Source organism: Dermacentor andersoni, chromosome 3 (genome assembly GCF_023375885.2).
Source record: "Dermacentor andersoni chromosome 3, qqDerAnde1_hic_scaffold, whole genome shotgun sequence".
Lineage (NCBI taxonomy): Eukaryota > Metazoa > Arthropoda > Arachnida > Ixodida > Ixodidae > Dermacentor > Dermacentor andersoni.
This window is the reverse complement of record NC_092816.1, coordinates 129865845-129888424: the sequence shown is the minus strand read 5'-3', so window position 1 is coordinate 129888424 and position 22580 is coordinate 129865845. Positions and strand designations below refer to the sequence as shown.

At 45.5% G+C, this 22580-nt stretch overlaps 1 protein-coding gene across 3 annotated transcripts in view; it reads left to right on the top strand.

The window, feature by feature from the left end:
• The first annotated feature begins 901 nt into the window (after positions 1-901).
• LOC126525284 (solute carrier family 2, facilitated glucose transporter member 8-like) overlaps positions 902-22580 on the top strand; it is a 38134-nt gene continuing 16455 nt past the window's right edge. For 2 of the 3 annotated variants that reach the window (XM_055067605.2, XM_055067603.2), the window contains exons 1-3: positions 902-1614; positions 8174-8432; positions 17235-17396. In XM_055067605.2, the coding sequence (XP_054923580.2) occupies positions 1289-1614; positions 8174-8432; positions 17235-17396 (747 nt within the window). In that variant the 5' untranslated portion in view covers positions 902-1288. The remainder of the gene's footprint in view (positions 1615-8173; positions 8433-17234; positions 17397-22580) is intronic. The other variant, XM_055067604.2, reaches the window with a different exon arrangement.

Here is a 22580-nt window from a genome sequence, read left to right as displayed (position 1 = left end):
CATCGGCCTTCTTGCAGCAGCTCAAATGACGTACGCATGAAGAAAGCACGGCGAGAGACACACTCGTCAACCGCCACATGTTGAGAGAGCGACGAGCCATGAGGGACCTGGGCGCCTAGGCAGCCGAGGCGCCACTGAGACATCAGCGGTCGTATAGGGTTTCCAAACTTTCGCCATTTCCGCATCGCCGCCGGTTACCGCCATGTGCACGCGTCGTCTGCTTAGGCGATATTCAAAGGCTGCTTATAGGAAAATTACACAATTATCAGCCCTGCGGCGTTGCGACAATTATATTGATAGTATAGGCTTTTATAGGCGGTTTAGCCGAATTGAAATATCGTTACAGTTGTCTTTTAGAGACCTTTCATGGAGGGGCTAAGACAATAAAATGGGTTAAACGAAATTTCCTGCCGACGACTTTCCCAATTTAATGAATGTGAACCGATACCTAGAGAAAAGAAGGTGGCCAAAACCTATAAGCGGAGTATTTAATGCTTATGGCAAAGGCTTCTCTTTCAGATATTACGTCGTCAAAATTGAAACAGCGAGGTTTATGTGTTCTTGTTTTTGCTCTTATAGCAGTATTCTAGCACAGATCTGCAAGAAGCACGCATTCCTGAAGGCATTTGGAACAGTGATAATGGTATACCACATGACACACAGGTGGCGCCATGTCTCATTATTCTCCTTATAAACATAATTGTCGACCGAGCCCCTTAGTGGCTATGCTCAGCGATATGAGGCGAAAAAAAAAGTTAGGAGCCTTCTTCTGCCGTCGAATACAAAGCAAATACTTCCTTAATTGCCACTTAGTACACTTGGCTTCAACTTAAGTGCTGGCGTCTTACCCGGTTTTCAGTCAGCCATCAGTGCACATTTTTTTGTTTTTTTGTTGCTGGGACGTGATTAAGCTGTGTGTGATTTCAAGAAAGTAGAACGGCGAGTACCACGGTCATTCTTATTTTTGTTATTGTTCCTAATGTAAGTTTTCTCAATTAATTGCATCCTAAATTGTTCATTGAATCTTCATTTTGTTTCTTTTAAAATGTAATCGTCCATTCGCTTGGTCTCACTTCTTGATTACACAACACTCCATTATATCAGTTTCGAGTTTCAAGCTCATTTTTCTGATGTGACTAGCTGCGTGTAAGATGATCCCATTCTTGCCCCATCCGCCATTGTGGGTAGGTGCCATATTTTTTTAATACGGCACGAAATTGAATCTATGGCATCATCATCACCATCGCTAACCCCCTGAGAATCAAGACGAAGAAACTAAGGAAACAGGATGGATGCCACGTCCGCACTTCAGTCAATCGCAATGAATTCAGGTGAAGCGGTTCACTCCCGAATGACGTCCAACACTGCGGCTCTAGCGGTCGACTTACAACCAAGCTTCAATGCCGCCGCACCGGAAGACAAGGACGCGGCCATGGTGGTCTCGGGCACGACGTCAGCAGCAGGTCCCGCACCGGCCGCCAGCCGTCCGCTCCTGCAGTCGCTGGTTGCCTGTTGGACGGGTTCTGTGTGCCTGGGCACGGTCGTCGGCTACGCCGTTCCTGCGTGGACGACCCTCAAGGGAGATCCGCGCTTCACCAACATAGACCCCTTCTGGTAAATGTCATCTCTTTCATTTTAATCTGCCTTGGATACGATAGGCAGTATAACGTCGCAGATTTCAAGAGGCTTAAAAGGGAGGCGGGACTTCTTTGTTATGTCGGCGTGGCCGCCAAGAATGCCACGCCGGTTACGTTGTACACACCGGGACGGCGGCCTTTGGAGAGACGCAGACGCAGATGGGGACCGAGGCTGAGAGCGAGTTTATTGAAAGCGCGGCACTTTAAACAGGCTCCGCGTCGCTATCACAGCGCCCCCTGAGGATGAGTAAATTTCGGTCTCGAAACTGAAACCCTGATGTAACATTTTTCAAGCTCGTCATGGCCGCCAGCATATGCAGACCCCAATATATAGGGCAATAGCTAGATCATCCACGTAACAGTGCTTGCAATCACTGACGAACTAGGAGCAGAAGTTCCATATGCAACTATCGGCAAGGTTACAGGGGCTTCGAAAGACATTTCCAGGGCAAACGTGGCATGAGATAATGGAACCGCCATCGTGTTGACAAAAGGTGGAAGGGTTATTGTATTCAAGAAGCTTGGTTGTCCTTATTCGCTACACGTCATGATTTCAAATGTAGCAGAGCTTTGGATGAGTGCCACTACCGAAATAATTCATGAGGGGAGGTACGTTCAATGTTTGAATAAATAAAGACCTGTTCGTTTGCTTTCGATACTGTCTAATCTATTTACTAAAACAATTACCTACTGTATCGTGGCAAGGCCCCGAGCAAACAGGCTGGTTAACGAAGGCATATTCAATGAATCTCATCAATGTCATCGATTAAGTCATTGAGGAAAATGTTGACAATAACCAAGCTGTCTATATATTAAACCCCATTGATTGTCTTATGTAACAAAGCCGTGCGGTTTTATTATTTAACCCATGGAGGGTTTGCATAGTGAAGGTGTCAAACTATATAGGAATATTTTAGCCGACATAAATGAAGATTCCGCGAATATCTTAATGCTCATGAGAAAACCGAATACCACAGTAAAAAGGGAGGTTAGGCAAGGGTGCACTATCTCCCCGTTTTGACTCACTTTATGCTCATAGGTAATTAAACTGTTATTTTTAACTACAGTTTAGTACTTAGTTACGCCATTGCATTAAAAGTCTTATTAACAAAAGCGTTCTCCAAGTAAACTCAAAGTAGAGCAACAGAGATTTGTTTCAAGCATTTTTAATGGTAGGGATGAAATTCACCAAAGTTTTCATGTTTTCAGAGGGACACTTTGTGAAATTAATGGAAGTGGGTCAGACGTGTTCCGGGTGCACGGAGTAGATCAACTTTTTATGATATTTACGCTGTTTTGATGCATGTGTGAGTGGGTGCGCAGGTGGCCAAACAAAACATAGACGGGCGTAGGTGCCAGCCCGCGTTAAGTATGCCCATATATTCCTTGCACCATGACGTGACATTCAAGTGACATCGATTAAAAAAAACCTTTTGAACAAGCAACTTTTTTTGCTGTTCGTGTCCTTCTCTTCGTAGTCGTCAAGTTCAATCCTTGCTGTGGAAGGGACAAAATACGGACTATAGTTTAAAAATACTTCAAGGGTATTGAACCGCAAGGTTGGAACTTGACTACGAATGCAAGTAAAGGACGCAGACAGTGCAGTACAATACCCTCGAAGTATTATTACGATAACAATTATATCGACACTCCAGGCGCCTTTCGACCGTCGGCGTCGCCGTGAGGTACCGCATGAGTGAAAGCGTGTTAGGGTGAGCCGGCTAACGCGGTTCAATCTCGCGTGCGTGAGCGAGGAAGGCTGTCGGGATGCGTGCCATCTCCTGTGGTACGCGAGGCAGGAGGGTGAGGCGAGGGAGGAGGGGCGTCCTTCCGCTGCTGTTACGTTGCCTCGATGCCCTCCTCGCCCATCACTCCTTACAGAGTTGAGACAACCGCCGCGACTACTAAGACGTTGGCCATGGGAATCGCGAACGTCGTAGTAGAGATCTTTAGGCTGTTTCACATGACGTGATTTTCAGTCGGTGACACAGTGAATTCGGTTGCTCAGCGACCGCCGCGACCTCGTGGGCTCTCCGCGACTGGATTCCAACAGGTTGGTCGCACAGTCGCTGAGTCCCAGCGATCAGTGCGATGTGGGAGGGGCAATGTGTGACGAAACTAACCGCCGTCAAAATAGGTGCTTTCCTGTTTTAGCGCGCGTTGGTAGCTCTGGGGAACAATGTCGCGCGCCAGTTTTGGCTATGTTTTAATAGAGCGTACCCACTAGCGTTTGCGCATCTGACTGAGGCCAAACAGGCTATATGGGAGAGACGGTAAACGCAAACACTTAACAGAAGGCTAAGGGAAAAAATAGCGGAATTAAACAGAGAAATTGATGATCACTCGAATGCCCTCGTGAAGCAACAGTGGGATGAAATTTGTAACTCGGCTGATGGTTGGCTCAAACATGGAGGTAGCTGGAACCTCCTCAAGCACTTGCTCAAAGAGAATGAAACAAGGACAAGCAAGAGAACAGCTACAGCTACGTTGGTCCATCAGGAAAGCCAGGATAAAACACAGAGGGATATCATGGATAGTCTCGCAGCCAAATATCTCCCATCTAAACAACCAAACGAAGGAGGCGAGAGCCCCGAATATACGGGAGGCATATGTGAAGAACTTGACCCGAGCTTCACTGATAGGGAAGTGAGGGTGGCTATTCACAGTAGTAATGGTAGATCGGCGGCCAGACCTGACGGAATAACTAACAAGACATTAAGAAATCTAGATGATGAATCAATTTCCTATCTAACTGGACATTTCAAGGAATGTTGGAGAAAAGGGGTATACTCAGAGGAATGGAGGGTGGCCAATACTATCCTCATACCAAAGCCAGGCACACAACTACTTCTGGACAACCTCCGTCCTATTTCTTTAACGTCATGTCTAAGCAAAACTATGGTACATGTCATCCTAAATCTGGTCACAAAATAAATTGAGCAGAATGACATCCTCCCATAGAACTTGATCGGCTGTCGTCCCGGGCTGTCAACTCAGGATGATATGCTGCTGATCAAACACCAACTTATACAGGCCAGCCCAGCGCATACAAAAGCTCTTTTGGGGTTGGATGTGGAAAAAAGCTTTTGATCGTATAGAGCATAAGGCAATACTTTGCGTTCTCTCGGAGGTGGGGGTAGGTAAGAGACTTTTTAACATGATTAAGGACTTTCTTAGAAACAGAGCTGCAAAACTCATGCTTTGAGAGCTTAAATCAAAAGCTAAGAATTTGGGAAATAGGGGCACTCCACAAGGGGTTGTGCTTTCACCCATGCTATTCAATTTAGCAATGTCCAAGGTTGCAAGAAATCTGGAGAAAATTGAGGTTATCCATGATGTGGTATATTCCGACGACGTAACCATATGGAGTGCCAAGGGTAATGTAGGACAGAGACCAGATTACATGAAAGTTTATATGTTGTAGAGAACACACTGAAAGATATGGGATTGAAGAGCTCGGCAGCCAAATCAGAACTCTTGGTCATTAAACATCGTAGAAAAACTCGTAAACCAAGAGGTTACACTCCAGAAGATGAGACAAGAGTGTGCTTATACACTCATGAAGGATCCGCAATCAGGCTAGTTGAAAAAATCATGTTTCTTGGGTATTACATAGAAGGAAACAATGCTAACTATATAACAATACAACATATCTCGAATAAAACAAATGCAGTCATTAAGCTACTAAGGAGAATTACCAATAGACACAGAGGCTTAGGAGAAGACAGTGCTTTGAGGCTAATACATGCCTTTGCTCTCTGTCACTTCTGTTATATGGCTAGATTATTCAAATGGAAGCAAGCAGAACTTAACAAACTTCATGTGATGCTCAGTAAGCTTGTTAAAGTAGCACTAAGGATACCCAGTAACGCTGAAACCAAGAAAATCATAAGTCTAGGGGTTCATATCACAATGGAAGAAATCGGGGAGGCTTAACAGCTAGCTCAAGCTGGCAGGAACATATTACAGGCAATAGGTGTAGAACTGAATAGATTAAGGGGCCTAATAGAGGCTGAAGTAGAATTAGGGACTGAAGTTGGGAACAAGATCAGAACCAACCCTCTCCCCAGAAACACGCATCAAGAATGTAATATCAAAAGGAGAAAGGCAAGAGCTAAAGCACTCTTGCAGGAAATAGAGCAGCACAACTAACTGGCAGCTATAGTTGATGCTGCCTGGGTGAAAGGTAAAGAAACATATACCGCCATTGTATCAACTTGTCAAGGGAAGGTGCAAGACGCTATCACTATTTTTACCAAGAACCCCATGGTGGCGGAACAAGCGGCAATCGCTCTAGCCATCAGGAGTAACAAGTGGGCCTGCATTTACAGTAATTCGAAATCCGCTATAAAGTGTTTTGATAAATGCTATGCAGTTGGAGTTGCACCTAAGCTTTTTGAAAACATTGGGATTATGAGAACTGAAATCCGGTGGTTTCCTGCGCATATGGGGAAAGTGGACGAGACTCGGGTAAACCTCAATGAGGTTGCTCATGACTTGGCACAAGGACTTGCTAACCGTGACAGTCACAAAGGAGCCGTTCACCATCAAGCCAGGGAATCTAGAGATCATTTATTAACTTACAATGACATAACCAAACATTACTATTTAGGAGGCAGGCAATTCCCATTGCCACATTCAAAACTGAACAGTGCTCAGGTGGTCTCCCTTCGCTCATTGCAAACAGGTACGTATCCCACGCCGTACCACATTAATAAAATATATCCAGAGAGAGAGAGAGAGAGAGAGATTAAGATGGAATGCAACGATTGTAATGGCATCATTGGAATCAGACATATGCTGGCGGGGTGTCCCGCGACTCTCCATAACTTCGTTGAAGAATGGACAAAGTGGGAAGAAAGGATTCGAAGCCCATTGTTTCAAGACCAACTAAAGGCCGTCCAGAGGGCCCATGATGTTGCTGAAGGGCTTGGCCTGACAGTGCCAACGTGGAAGCAGCCCATCTTGGCTTAAGAAGTTAAACACACACACACACACACACACACACACACACACACACACACACACACACACACACACACACACACACACACACACACACACACACACACACACACACACACACACACACACACACACACACACACACACACACACACACACACACACACACACACACACACACACACACACACACACACACACACACACACACACACACACACACACACACACACACACACACACACGCACACACACACACACACACACGCTGCACGCTATCCAGGTCGGGAGAAGGACGCCGCTTCAACATAAGGCACGTACCCACTTGATCGTCACCGTCGTCAACTTCTTCATAGCTATAAATTGCGCCAGCTGCTTGTACATGCCCACTTAATGGTAGATTGTTCTTCTGCAAAAGCAACTACCCCTCCAGGAAAAAAAATTGTGGCTTCCATATTAACAACGAAAATAGAGTGTACTAAAAGAAATCACCCCTCCGACGCCGCCAAGCCGAACGCACATACTTGCGGTGTTGTGCAGCGCCTCCCTCACCGTATCTGCAAGCTGTCGTAAACTCACAACGCTTTTAAACGTTAACAAAATGGTGTACCTATCCTATTATCGAATAATAATAGGAAAATTGGAATATTTGACTAGTTTCCATGTTTTTATTTAACGATGCAGGCATGGATACTTCGTGAGCAGGAGGCAACCTTGCGCATCGCTGCGACGGAAATCGCGCTGGCGCAAACGCATGTGAAAGCTGTCAGCGAAAATCGCTCTGCGACGTGCGCGGCAGAACGATCTTTTTCGCCCCAATGGCGCCATGTTGCGCCTTTTGGCGGACGACGCAGGGACGCGTTGCCGGCGCTTGTGTGTCTTGAAAGCGATCTGCGACGTGACCAAAGTTCACGCCCGCGCTGGCCACATTTTCAAAGCGATCTGCGGTGTTTGCAGATTGCGTCTAGTGCCTGTTGCTTCGTATGCGCTGTGTTTTCGACGTGTAGTTCGTGTTGAAGCAAGAGATGCGTGAAGGTCAATTCTCTTGCTGCTGCCGCGATTCCTCACTCCAGAATTTTGACAGCGAGTTTCTGCGCTCATTGAGCGAGATGTGTTCATGTTTAACCTGTGAGTGCGTGACACCATGCGGGTTAGTTTAGTTAAAACACGTTGACGGGCTAATTGGTTCCAATCCATGATCGAATCTGCAAGCGCGACTGAACAAGGACGTAGAAAGAAGCAGACACACAACGACAGTGCTGTCTCCGTTTGTCTGTTTCTTTCTACGTCCTCTATGAGTCACGTTTACACATTCTATCATTGTTAATTTAGCTAGTAAGCAAATGTTTACAAGTTTATACGAGCAATAAACTACTATCCTTACTTCGTACAGCTGTCTACTAATTTTCTATCGCAATCAGTGGTTCGCCTTTGCGGCGGAACTGCGCATTTTTTTTTAACTGTAGTCGATTTTTTAACTATAGTCCACGTTCAGTCCGTATCACCACTAACGCCACAGCAAAAAATCCGCTTCTGATGTACGTCACGATCTTCGTTACATATGACGGCAGGTTCTTCTCGCTTGGGCTTCTCGGGGCCGTGGGCGGCTCCGTGGTTGGCGCAATGTCGGCACAAGCCATTGGGCGCCGCCGCACCCTGGCAGTCAGTGCCGTGGGCGCCCTCTGCACCTGGCTGTGCGTCGGCTGCGCGGAGCAGTTGTGGTATCTCTACATTGGCCGCCTCATCAACGGCTTTTTTGCCGGTATGCTGTCCTTGGTGGTGCCAGCACTCATCGCTGAGCTGGCCGACGCCAGGAACCGAGGCGCTCAGGTATACGTCCATGGGCGCTTCTGCTGCGATTCTCCGAGCATCCTGAGTATTTTTTGAGTTCTATGTTATGGTGCGGTCTGCTGATATGCTATCAGTACTTATGTTGCATCATCAGAGGAAAAAAAAGAGGTGTTCACTGTTTGGCTTTCTTTCGAGCAAAAGAATGAAAGAATACACGTGGAGGCAAGGCAGCCCCTTCATAAAAAAGAATATTCCCATCCACTCATATATATCTGCAGTGGGTGCACTAGCAGTTGTGTAGCGTCACATTTTTATTCAACAAAAAATTATAAACCACAGTCATCAACCTCAAATCAACGAACGGTTGAATGTTTCCTCTTAGAGTCACTGGCGACGTACAGGCACTGAACGAGGTTTGTCACAAGGGGGAGTGGCAAGAAGGGGAAGATGGGCCTTGCAACAATGCAGCGGACCGAATCTTACATATACATATGAAACTTCATTACGGACCCTTTAGAACCTCTAGACGCAACACACGATCAACAGGAAACATGTCACCACTGAGACTTACAGGCAACAAAACAGAAAAAAGTAAATTTAGAGCGAATTTGAGGTTGCTGATTGCTCCTTCTTCTGTCAGTTGTCCGCATAAACTTGCTCGAATGAAATATCCCTCCGGCATCCTTTCACCAGCAGACAGAATTAAATGACAAGTTACAAGATCAATGTGTGAAAGAATTTCGCTAACAGAGTTAATGTTTCTAAAAATCTTGATACAACATTCGTAAAATCGTAAAGAGGGCAAAAATTTTCTCTACACTGCGAAAAATTTGTTAGATTTTGGATATATGTGCTCAGTGAGTTCTCACCGGCTGCTGATTAGCTTTGACAATCCACGAGTACAGGGGGCCAATTGTCGGGGATAAAACTTCGATGAGGGCGACTGCGAGTCGGCCAAGATATGACTACCTCAGCTTCCTGTTCTTAATTTATACCTTGGCCGAAGCCACATTTTGAAGAAAGTGTTCCCAGAGATTGAAAATGCCGTTGGCGCCTTTTTTTCCCTCTGGGCTAGCGTCTGTCACGCCAATGGCAGGTCGCATGGCTCGAAGCTGGTTTCATTTTGTACAGAATATTGCGGCCATTAAAAAAAAAAGCGGTACTCCTTTCTGCTTCTATAAAAGGAACCTATCTCAAATTCATGGAAGGCTCGCCGCGCTGTGTGCACCCTTGCACAGCCCACTTTTATTGCGATAGCAATTATATGGACACTACAGGCGCGTTCATGCCGTGGCCGTGAGGTTCCCTATAAGTGAAAGACTGTGAGGGTGAGCCGGCGGCCCGGATGCGTGCCCTCTCCTGTGGCGCACGAGGCAGGGGGGGAGGGGCGAGTGAGGAGGGGCGTTCTTCTCCGGCTGCTGCTACGGTGCATCGATGTCCTCCTCACCCGCCACTCCGTACAGTGTGGAGACAACCGCGGCGTCTACTACGGCGTAGGTCAGGCGAATAGCGGATGCCGTAGTAGAGGCCTTTGGCGGACGCGGTAGGGACGCGTTGCCGGCGCTCGTGTGTCTTCTAATCGGTTTGCGACATGGCTAAAGTGTGCGCGCGTGGCCCTGATCTTCAAAGGGATCTGCGATGTTTGCAGCGTGCGAGTAGTGCCGGTAGCTTCGTATGCGCTGTTCTTTCGACGTTTAATACGCGTTCAAGCGACAGATGGACGGAGGTCAATTGGCTCGCGGATGCGGCCGCGATTCGGCCACAGACAGTTTTCGCTGTCATCAAGCGATGTGTGTTCATGTTTACCTGTGCGCGCGTTGCACCGTGCTGGTTAATTTAGTTAAAACACGTTGACAGGCTAGTTGGTTTGAATCCATGATAGAATCTGTACGCGCGACTGAACAAGGACATAGAAAGAAGCAGACACACAAAGACAGTGCTGCCTCCGTGTGTGTTTCTTTCTACGCCTCTTAAGTCACGCTTACACATTTTGTCATTGTTAATTTAGTTAGAAAGTGAATGTTTACGAGTTTATACGGCCGGTAAAGCCCTACTCCGTGGAGCTATCTAATAATTTGCTATCGCAATCGGTTCTTCGCCTTTCCTCCGGAACTGCGAAATTTTTCTTCGGCCAATCCTCGGAAAGACGCAATTTTATTGCACCGAACTTTGATTTCTTGTTTACATGTCAGCTTAATTGCCACCACTTTGGAAATTCAGGACGAGGGCTTGAGAAGATTCAAACGAATCCGGATGTAAATACCCTTTTTTCTTATTTTCGTTGTTTCTTGTTCAGCTTCTTACCTAATAATATTTTTTTCACCATCATTTCCTTCTCATAATGTGAAAAGCCACGTTCAGCAATGCTTCATGGCTAAATTAACCCTCCTCTCACTTGCACAGAATCAACGAAGAAACAGCCCTCCACATATATGGCAGTTACCTGGCAGTTAGAGACCTTGGCGTTGTAAAACTCAAAATTTTTCAGCAAGAGAAAGGGGTAAAGGCACAAGCGTAAAGGGATTGGTGTATCGTTCTATGCGTGTACCCACGTTACCGTAGATGATCGGTCATAATTTAAGCAAATTGAAAAGAGGATAACACGCAAATTACACAGCAGATAGACTGGACCAGTTGTTGGTCACATAGAAAGGGCCTAAGTGGTAAGCTTCATTATCTTTTGTGTATTTTTTCACTGTCGTTTAGAAGCTCCAAAACGACGAAGTTACAAGGAGCTCAGGCGCCGCACTGGGGTCAGTAGCAGCACATGCTGTTCTCTTAAGTTATTCATGCCCTTAAATAAACGTTTGGGTATTAACAGTTCAGCGTCTTTCTATGCAACACATTGATAGCATGACCAGGGTGAATACTCACAGCTGTAGACGGAGCACGACAAGTCACCTCGCGTAGATGCATGAATTCCACACGTCATGCCATAGATCTACGGCAACGGAAGCACAGCACAATTTCAGCTACGTCTACGCTTTCTTCGGGTACGTGCAACACTTACAATGGATCCAACGATAACAAAAGATGATACTAGCCTCTCGTATAATGTCCCTTCACACCTCAAAGTCGACGTGAAAGGACTGATTATTTTTCTACAGAACTTCATCAGTCAAACCCCATCCAATAAGATGGTGAGTAAATACAGTCAGCATTTTCTGTCAAGAAACTCAGTATCGTAAACTGGCAGCGACCGAGAGGAATGCTGTGCTTTTATTTCTCTATATTCTTCATGTTCAGACCTTTGAAAGATTCTGGAGAAAAACATCGAGGGCAAGAAATACACCTCCAAATTGAACGACAACCAAAGAGCAAGTAAATGACATTTTGCAAGGCTTTACCTTCATAGTAAACTTCAATGTTTTCGCCGACAGGTCTATGTGCACAACAGAGCATACATCCAATATGTGCATTGCTGAGCCCGCAATATATGATAGCAACGGCGAGATGCACAAGTCGAGTTGTTTCTTTCAGGCTCTTATTTGTGCGGAATTCATGCTCTCGTTTATTTAATGAAGAGGATCCTAACGTTCCCTTTGAACCGTGTGCGTCCTGTGAATCTTCTCTCGATCGCAAAAGAAAGCGAAATCAAAAAAGAGCTACATATCGACTTCACAGCATAAATTCTTTACTATTTGTGGCAATAGGAGAGCTAGAAGGCTTCAATTAAAAATTTCTTCACTGCAAAAGATTTCCAAATGTTCCCGTAAAGTCCGTCGTCAGATTGCTTCCTTACATATGCAATTTCCGATGCCAGGAAAAGTGGAGCGTGGGCTACTCATTTGCTTTGCCGATATGCTTATGTGTCGCAGTGCTGCGAACAATATAATAGGAACGTCGCAGGTCTCCTTAGAAGTCTGCATCAATCGTCGTCCTTTGGAAAGTGGTAATGCGCTTTGTAGACGATCACAAGGAAGAAGACGGGACAGGCGCATGTCCCGTCTTCTCCTTTGTGATCGTCAACAAAGCACATCCAGTCTTTCCAAATACAATGAACCAACTTGCCCAACAATGCATTCTGCTAAAAATCGTCGTCCTTGTCGCCTCTTTCCTGTGAAATGCACAAAAAGCGCCTTGCACACTTTGTTCTGCATTTCGGGCCTCCAATAACGCAACTAGGTGACACCGTACTTGTTTAGGACTACCAACAGAATAGTTTATTACCCTTGATGTGGTCCCCTAACTATTTATTAAACGCTGGATGCCATCTAGCGTCACCGCCATGGAGCCTGGGCGTTCCCTCAAAAATTCATGACCCCGCAGGTGCTTGTGAACGCTAGACACGCACCAGGCGACGTGGGGATCATCTCTCACGCTTCTTTCTGGACACGTCGCGCCGTCTAGTGACAATACCGAGAAGTCCGCCAGCAGCCCCTCCCCTCACGCCCCCCCCCCCCCCCCCCCCAACAAAAAAAATATTAGAGTCGTCGCGTGCCGATACCTACGAACGGTGTGAATCCTTCTCTCGCATTCCGTGAACTCAGTGGCACCTAATCAGTGACCCAAGTTTACGTGAGGTTCATTGAAGAGCGGTGCGCACGACGCACATTCAATTCGCAGCTCACTAAAGCGTTGGCGAGAAAGGCGTTGATTGAAAAACGGCACGTACCCATCGCATTTGTGCCGCAGCCTGCTAATGCGTCGGATCGCCTTCTTTGATGAACGTACCCTCGTGATATGAATTCCATTCCGCTCTGGATCGGAAGAATCGGAAGTTCCTTTTCGTCATTGTAGGGCGGCACATTCCTAGTGACCAATTCGTTCTTATCCAGGTCGGCATCAAACAGGTTCATTGGAATCCCACGCAAACTGAATGGCAGATGTTCAGTATTCGAAGGTTTTGTCGAAGAGTTCCTTCGAACTGCGGTACCTACATAGTCCGTGTCGACAGTGACCCATGTCGGCGTGAAAGAAGTTTGTTGAAAAGCGGAACCTATGTACCCACTGTCACATGATCAGGGATCCAAGTTGGCCCCATGGTTTGTTTCGGATCCTGTTACTTTCGCGCAGCAGCCTAACGCTACCCTTTCGACCAGTGACTAGCAAGTGCCCCAGGTAGTCGAGAAAACGGTTATATACAAACATTCGATAGATAGATAGATAGATAGATAGATAGATAGATAGATAGATAGATAGATAGATAGATAGATAGATAGATAGATAGATAGATAGATAGATAGATAGATAGATAGATAGATAGATAGATAGATAGATAGATAGATCACTCAATGTGTGTGAAATACCCTAAGAATGCTAATGCATTTAAAGCACGAGGTAAAATTATCATTATACAAGTTTGGAGATACCAAATAGCTTACGCCATACCACAGAAGCCGCACTGGTATGCAACGTCTCTATACACAAAGGATTACGGATAGAATGCTCCCACGCTGAACAGCATATGCCTCAGGCATACGTTGCTCGTAACCAATTATGAGGAAGGACGTACTTTCAAAGAATGGCACGCACCACTCACACCCACTTGCCGGAATGACTAGAAATATATATATATATATATATATATATATATATATATATATATATATATATATATATATATATATATATATATATATATATCGCCGTAATTACTTCTCTGGCGGCCGCAAGTGGCTTCTCGTTACACCCCGCGATCTCCGTGATCTTATCTGCGGCGCTTTCCACGCAGACCCTCAGTGCGCGCATGCCGGCCTCTTCAAGACCTTTGCTCGACTACGCATCCGATTTTATTGGCGCGGCATGTAAAACTACTTCAGAAAGTTCATTCGCTCCTGTGCTCAATGCCAAAGCCGAAAATTACCTCCCGGGCTAGTCTACCCGTCAAAACCCCTTCCCTGCCCTAGTCGGCCCTTTGATCGTGTTGGTATAGAGATATACGGACCGCTACCCTCCACTCCAGCAGGCAACCGCTGGATTATTGTTGCAGTGGATCACTTGACCCGCTATGCTGAAACAGCTGCTCTGCCGACTGCCACCGCCCGCGACGTTGCATCGTTTCTGTTACGACATTTCGTTCTTCGCCACGGTGCCCCTCGCGAACTTCTGAGCGATAGAGGCCGCGCCTTTCTTTCCGAGGCTTTGAAGGCACTACTCGACGAATGCCGAATCGTTCACCGCACCAGTACAGCGTACCATCCGCAAACTAACGGCATGACCGAGCGCTTCAACCGTACTCTTGGCGATATGCTCTCGATGTACGTTGCCTCTGAGAATTCAAACTGGGACCAAGTTCTCCCTTTCGTGACGTATGCGTACAGTACTGCGGCCCCAGCAACTACTGGTTTTTCCCCTTACTTTCTCCTATACGGACGAGAACCTTCTACTACGCTCGATACCATTCTTTCATGTACACCTAACGCGTCCGAAAGTACTCCGCTAACTGAAGCTGCTCGTCATGCCGAGGAATGCCGCCAGCTTGCCCGCTCTTTTTCCACCGAGGACAAGTGGCAGCAGCAATCCCGTCAACCTGCCGACCGTTCTGCACCAACTTTTTCGCCTGACTCTCTCGTATGGCTTCGGGTACCTGCTACTACACCCGGCCTCTCCTCAAACTTGTCGCAAAATACCTAGGACAGAAAGTTGGGCGAGTTGGTTGGTAACATGATCTTCAAATGTAGCGCGAAGGGAAACGGAGAGAGAAAGGAGCAGACAGGACGAGCGCTCTCAACTAAATTTTGTTAAAACTGTACTGAAAGCACTGGGCAGTGGGCATGGTGCTGGTGTGCTGGTGCAAGAGAAGACGACGAGAAGTGCTTGCTTCCCCGTTACGATATAGCGCCGACCTGTTTACGCCTAGTGCTACAACCTATATCTAGTTACCCTTCTGCTAGGCGAACACCCCCATTGCAAAACGAAGAACATAAATATATATAAATATAAATATATATATATGTATATATATATATATATATATATATATATATATATATATATATATATGTATATATATATATATATATATATATATATATATATATATATATATATATATATAATATATATATATGTATATATATATATATATATATATATATATATATATATATATATATATATATATATATATATATATATATATATATATATATATATACATATATATATATTTATATTTATATATATTTATGTTCTTCGTTTTGCAATGGGGGTGTTCGCCTAGCAGAAGGGTAACTAGATATATATATATATATGTGATTGCAAAAACCGCAGCATAAGAACGTGACATGGTTGACACAAGTAATCAAGTAATCTTTTTTGTGTGTTGTTTCCGTATTTGACTTCCGTACCTCCTGATATGTATCACTGATTTTTTGACCGTGTCACGTTCTTACGCTGCGGTTTTTGCAATCGCATATATATATATATATATATATATATATATATATATATATATGTTCTTCGTTTCAATAAAAATTTAGTTGACAGTTAGCCCTCGTCCTGTCTGCTCCTTTCTGTGTCCGTGTGACTTCGCGCTACACTTTACGATCATGATACCTAGGACCCTACCGCGTTCTGGAGCAAACGTCCTCCGTCAATTACATCGTAGAGCCCCTCACGTCATCGACGGACCTACGCCAACGCGGCCGCGAACTTGTCCACGCCTCTCGCATTAAGGCGTACTACGACACACTAGTAGTCTCTTCGCCTAAAGCCGCCAGGATGGCGCCTTTTTCTGCGGAGGGCGATTGTAACGAATAAGAGTAGCCTGCCTGCGCTACAGCACCATCGCTACCGGCATTAGCTCGTGGTTGCTGTCCTTTGCCGAACGCTTGTGACTGCTACCCGTTCCCGCCCGTTGCTACTAAATCTCTTAAGAATATATATATATATATATATATATATATATATATATATATATATATATATATATATATATATATATATATCATAAGAAACCAACAAACGCTGACACCAAGGACAACATAGGGGAAATTACTTGTGCTTACTAGATGAAACAAAGAAACGATAAATCAATGGAAATTACAGTGGATGAAAAAAATGGATGTTTTTTCATCCACTTTATTTTCCCTCAATTTATGGTTTCTTTATTTCATTTATGAAGCACAAGTAATTTCCCTATGTTGTCCTTGGTGTCAGTGTTTGTTGGCTGCTTATGATATGACTAATCAAAATCGGGCCCCTCTGCTAACCCCCTTTCTTCTCGTTTCTATATATATATATATATATATATATATATATATATATATATATAGTGTGTGTGTGTGTGTGTGTGTGTGTGTGTGTGTGTGCGTGCGTGTGTGTGTGTGTGTGTGTGCAACGACTTCTCGTGTTCATATGAACAGTAGTTGGCAGAACGCCCCGATGCCGGAACGACCACAAAGAAACGCATTGACAGCACTCATCTTGCATGGAATGACCACCGCGTGCAGGTCTTTTGGCAGTCTTACATGGCAGGCTGACATTATTGACCTGTCGGCACAGCGATTTAAGCTTGGTCTTGGTAGATAAAACTGCCGGAACTCCGGCACTTTCGGCAACTTTCTTGACACTGTTTTTGATCTCAGCTAGTTGATAATTTCGCGCTGTTCCCTTCCATAAAGTTTTCTTGTTATTTGTTGAACACAACATGAATATGACAAATGACTGCAAGCTTACGTCTGTTGTTATTCTCACCCGATCTAGTGAAGCCTTCAAGTAAAAGTCGCACAAACATTTCCGAAATCCTGCTGACTATGCTGTAAGGAAAGCAGCGCATTCTTATGTGTCTGTTTTTTTTTTTTTTTACGCTGTGGTATCGTTTGATGGTTTATTATTGTGCGCTCCCCATATCGCTGCCTCTGGTTCTATGAATGACATGGTTTGTCGCTTGCGCAGGGTGCTCGCCACTACATCAGCATGCTCATCGGCTCAATATATGTCGGCTTGCTGGGACGCTACACGGTTTGGTCCAGCGTGGCGTTTGCATGCATCATACCAGCGGTCGCGCTGCTTCCTTTGTCCTGGTTCGTCGTGGAATCTCCACGCTGGCTTCTGCAGGTGCGAATAATATTGGGGGCCCTAAGGCTTGTAAATAACGTGTTCTGGATCAAGGTGTTTAAATTAAATTCTTCTTCGTGCCATATATCTCGGACTATTGCCGTAAAACAATAAAGAATTTCAGAAGCTGATTAAAATTATTTATTTAAAGCAAGCGTGAGAACTACTCACGTAAAAGAGAGTTTGTCGTTTCACATAGGCTCATAAAACTGTGCACTATAGCCGCAGCGTGGTTTATTTTTAATGCAGAGAGTGGTGGGCCTAAAGTGGTCCTGCACATTTCTTTAAGGCCGTGATCCTTACCTGTATTATCTAGTTTGCTCGTGGGAGACGTAGCAACCAACAAAGCTACGATAAGTAACGCATGCGAGCATAAGTTATCGAATCGAGGGCATAAAAATGCATTACAAGAACAGCGCAACAGTGGATGGAGGACAGATGGCTTACCAACTAGCCCGGTTCCACATGCCGCCTCAGAATACGAGCAAATGCCGAAGAACTTGGCTCAAGTCAAATTTTTGCGATATCTCCTGCTCTCGATGCCTCTGCACTCAACTATGGATAGTGTAACTGGCGCCCAATAGCAACGGAGCATAAGTGTTACGCGAAGAAAGTTGACGCACCATGCTTCCCAAACCAGTTCATGTTGACGGTGCCATTCATTGCCTGAGTTACAACACTTGTCGCACGGTCACGTCTTATATACGCTTCTAAACATTGCAGCGCTTCATATCAGATTTGGCATTCAAGACGTTTTACGATGCACGTGTTGAGCATTGCTCATGATTATATTGCGTTTAGTGTTACACGGACAATTTTAAGTGAAGGACAGGACACGGACGTACGTAGCACAAACTACCAGCTGTTTAATACTGTTAAAGATTGCGCTTACATACAAGGAGATATGGCGCGGGGTGGGGGGGGGGGGGAGATTTAAAAGATATGACAAGGTCACGACATGTGATCGTACTTTGGGCCATACATACTTCGTTCACTTGCACCCGTTCGTCCTGGCAAACCCGACCTCAGCTTCGATAAGCACGATGGACGGAGTATTTATGCACATCTCTTTTTCTTTAGCTATCGCAAGTGCGTCCCATATTTCTCGCTCCGTTTTTGTTTTTGATGTGCCAATGACTGCGGTGCTTTCTAGTAGCGGACAGCATTTGCATCGTTTGCAGTGTGCAGCCAAGTTGCTAGGTGTTGTCAGAAGCTGGCACGTGTATTTGTGCTCCCGTAACCTATCATTTAGACAACGTGCATTTTGCCCAATGTACAGTTTGCCGCAATCTACTGGGATTTGGTAAACCACTGAAGTAGCACATTCCACGTAATTTTTCACGTGCATAGTCTGACCGACAGTAGCACTTGGATTGCCCTCTTTGGATCCTGCGTTCACTCTCTTGCACATGCCTTTTATTTTTTGCGGAGCGGAGAACAGTACTTGAACATCATGACGTTGGGCTGCTTTTTTATCCTATGTGACAACACATGGATGTAAGGCAACACCACGTGTTTTTTTCAATTTTTCTTTTTCCTGTGTTTTTTGCCTTTTCCTGCTGGCTCCGATTTCGGGCAACATGTTTCCACAGATTTGGGCCGCCATAGTGTTCGGCTACCCACTGTTTCTTAAGCGGCTTACTTGCAAATCGATGCTTTCCCCCACAGCATGGCGGCACGATTTTTCAACTGCTTGACTGATGCAAGCCTTGGCGATATCTCTTTTAATGATACTTGAATGGGAAGAGTCATGCCTCAGGATTTCTTTTTCTCCTCTAGTTTTGTAGCACGAGCACATGTGGGAGCCTCTCAGCCTGATGTTTATGTCAAGGTACTGTAGTCGACCTTTGGTAGGAGTCTCGTACGGGAATTCGAGACCTTCATGCGCTTCCTTGAGCATAGCACTTTCTACGCTAACTGGTTGGCTTTGGTTTTCTTTCATGCACACGGAATAATCGTCAATATATCTGAAACAGGTAGTTATGTTAGTTTCTTCAAACAAGGCGGCAATATATAAGTCGGAAAGCCAGGGAGCTATACAGGAACCAATAGCGGTACCATCCTTCTGCTGATACACACTGTCACCAAATTCGGTAAACGCACCCTGTATATATAGTTTTAGCAAGTTCACCAAACTAGAAATACTGCACTTGCACACGTCCTGAAATTTGGTGTAGCCGAACACGTCGATGGCTTCTTGTACAGCTTGTACCACGGCTGGCCTCTGGACACTGTAGAACAAATCCGTCACGTCTATTGAAAAACGAGACGTCGGTGGGCTACTTTTTAGTGTTGCAATAACTTCGTCGCAGTTGCGGATCAAGAACGGGTCGTCGAAAGGTAAGGAGTTCAAACATGCCTGAAGGTAGTCCGCGATGCATCTTTGCCAGGTTCCGCGGTCTTCAACAGTCGCCCTAAAAGGAATTCCCTCTTTGTGGGTTTTTGTTCTTGTTTTTCAATAGACTTGATGTGCCTGTTCTACAGTGTCCCGAGGCGACGAGCGATGTCGTTTGTATGCGCTATATGTACGGTAATACAGCAGCAGCAGCGGCAGCAGCAGCTGCGGCAGCAGTGGCGGCACAGGCGGCAGTGGTAACGGCAGCAGCCGCAGCAACAACCGCCTCCGCCCCCACCGCCAGCCGCCCGTTATGCTCAGTAAAGTGCGGCAGTGCCAGTCCAGAATTGTTTGTTTTAGCCGTGGGAGCACTTCGAACGAAAACTTGCCTTTGCCTGCCGGGCTTCACCGCGTCCTTATTATCGGCCAGCCGCCACGACGGCTCGCTCGCGCCTAAATTTCGTGCAGCGGTGGCGTTCCGCGGTACGCGCAATCTAATAACCGCATTTATTTTGCTGAAGCCCATATTTCATCCATAATGCCGCCATAATTAAAGAGTATTTCGCAAGAGGCGGGTCTACGTAAGTCATGGAGGAAACAGTAATAAAATAATCATAGCTAGATAAATGTATTTCACAGACACATACATATACAAAAACGTTATACAGTACATGTATACATTGCGTGTTGGTGAAGGAACAAGTACTCATGAGCGTGCAGATACGTAATGAGCAAACTAATCAGAACAGGTGAGTATGACAGTGGTGAGAGAATGGCTGTTCCACTTGGTGGGTGCTAGGTAAAACATTGTTAGGTATATACCTTGCCTGTTTCGCATCGAATGAATATACCGCAAATGTGGTCTGTGGCGACATATGGAATGCTGTCGGGGCGAAATGAGCCGCGCCTCGTTTGAAACACGGTAAAAGCACGCCGGAGAAAAACATGGTGATGGCCTGTGCCTATTGAGTGGCCTGCGGTGAAACTCAATTTGCGTCGTTTGTTTTCAGATGTGGTCCGTCAGTTATAATGATAGTAACCATTATTTATTATATTTTACAATGCACTCGAGGCAACGTTGAAGCATAAGCTACATACATCATTCTTAACGAGCGATCAGCTTTAAATTATGACCTACACGCACATTCGTTTCCTCTTTATGTATCTTATCCATCTATCTATTAATAATCTAGTCTAGCTATTCTACATTACAATTTGCGTGCAACACTGACGCAATTTAACGTCATGCTGAAGATATGCACTTCCACTGCTAATACAGACCTCGCGAGCTAAATTCGTTGTCAGTCACCATATAGAAGTATGCTTCGCAATACGGGGAACGGCAACACCTTAAAACTTATTGTGCGCAACAAACAGGGACGAAGAATAGAAGAAACACAAGGACGAGCGCTTTCTAACAACTGGTTTTATTTTTGAAGAACCACCTGCTTATAAAACCAGTTGTTAGAAAGCGCTCGTCCTTGTGTTTCTTCTATTCCTCGTCCCTGTTTGTTGCGCACAATAAGTTTTAAGATGAATTTGTTCCAACTAGGCCCACTCGCAGTCTTAACGGCAACATGTTTAGATCGATGTGCGTGCAATGCGTCTGGCTGGCCAATATCTTTGCGCGGCCGTCCACTACAGCGCATCCAATCAATCATTGGAGCATTCACCTGCGCTTTACTCAATGCCCTTTATTCAATTACTCAATCATTCGGTCTTTTGTTCCCATTTGCGCCTCTGTGGAACTGCGCAAGCACGGGGGTTGTCCTTCAATCACATGCTAAAGGCGCACGGCTTCCTCACTCCTTACTTAATAACCACACGACGAGTTTACGTAACTTACCACGAGAAATGCAATAAAATGTAAAGAAGAGATAGGACGCAGCCTTTTTATGACTTCGCTCTGTCCTATCTTTCCACAGATGTAATCCAGAAGAGGGTAGTTCTTGAAGCAAGCTGTGCTTAAGGACCTTGTCTCTTTAGTTACTGTAACTGCTTGAAAGTGTTGGCTTAGTGGCTGCCCTATCTCTAGCACGGTTAGTGACACAGACGCCATATTTGCGCTTGTGGGTGCCCAGAGAAACACCTCAGTTTACTTTGTTCAAGAACAGCACGACAAGCTCCGTACACCGTTCTCTATGGGACCGAGCTTTCTCGGGGTCAAAGATGTGCCAGTGCAGCGCGTTCCTAAAACAAGCCAATGTGCAGTACTGCGTTTGTGGGCCTTGAAAGGCATTCAGAGGAGATGTTCCTTGAACTGCCGACTACAGAAGGCATCACTGTTTAAAAGTGTAAGAAGTTTTTCTGATATGGATCTGTTAACGCAATGGCCAATGCAAATGGTACGTGGAAATAAGATGAGGAAGCCTTGTAAAGAAGAGCTCGAGTACGGGGAGTATAAGCGATGTCGGAGAAAACCTTTCGTCGACGGTACACACATCTTCCATTGTAAAGGCGGAAGAGGCCACCATCGCCATGGGCACCTCCATCCCGGGCACCAAGATTATTATATCCGACTCGAAAACGGCAATTTGTAACTGCACCTCGGGTTTCATTTCCCCTCGAGCATTCAGAATCATCAAAAAAGAACTCGATCAATTGAAGTTGGTGTGGGTACCCGCTCATGCGCGCAACCCTGGCAATGAGGCCGCCCACCTAGCCGCGCGAGCAGCAAGTAACCGGGAGGTGGGCTTGCCCGACGGGGTTGACCGACACGAAGGTATCCACACCGTTAACGAAATGACCGTTTACTACCGCGAATCGAGGCGAATATCTCCATCCGCGCACGATACACTGACAAGAATACAGGCCACTAACCTCAGGAGAGTGCAGATTAGATCTGTACT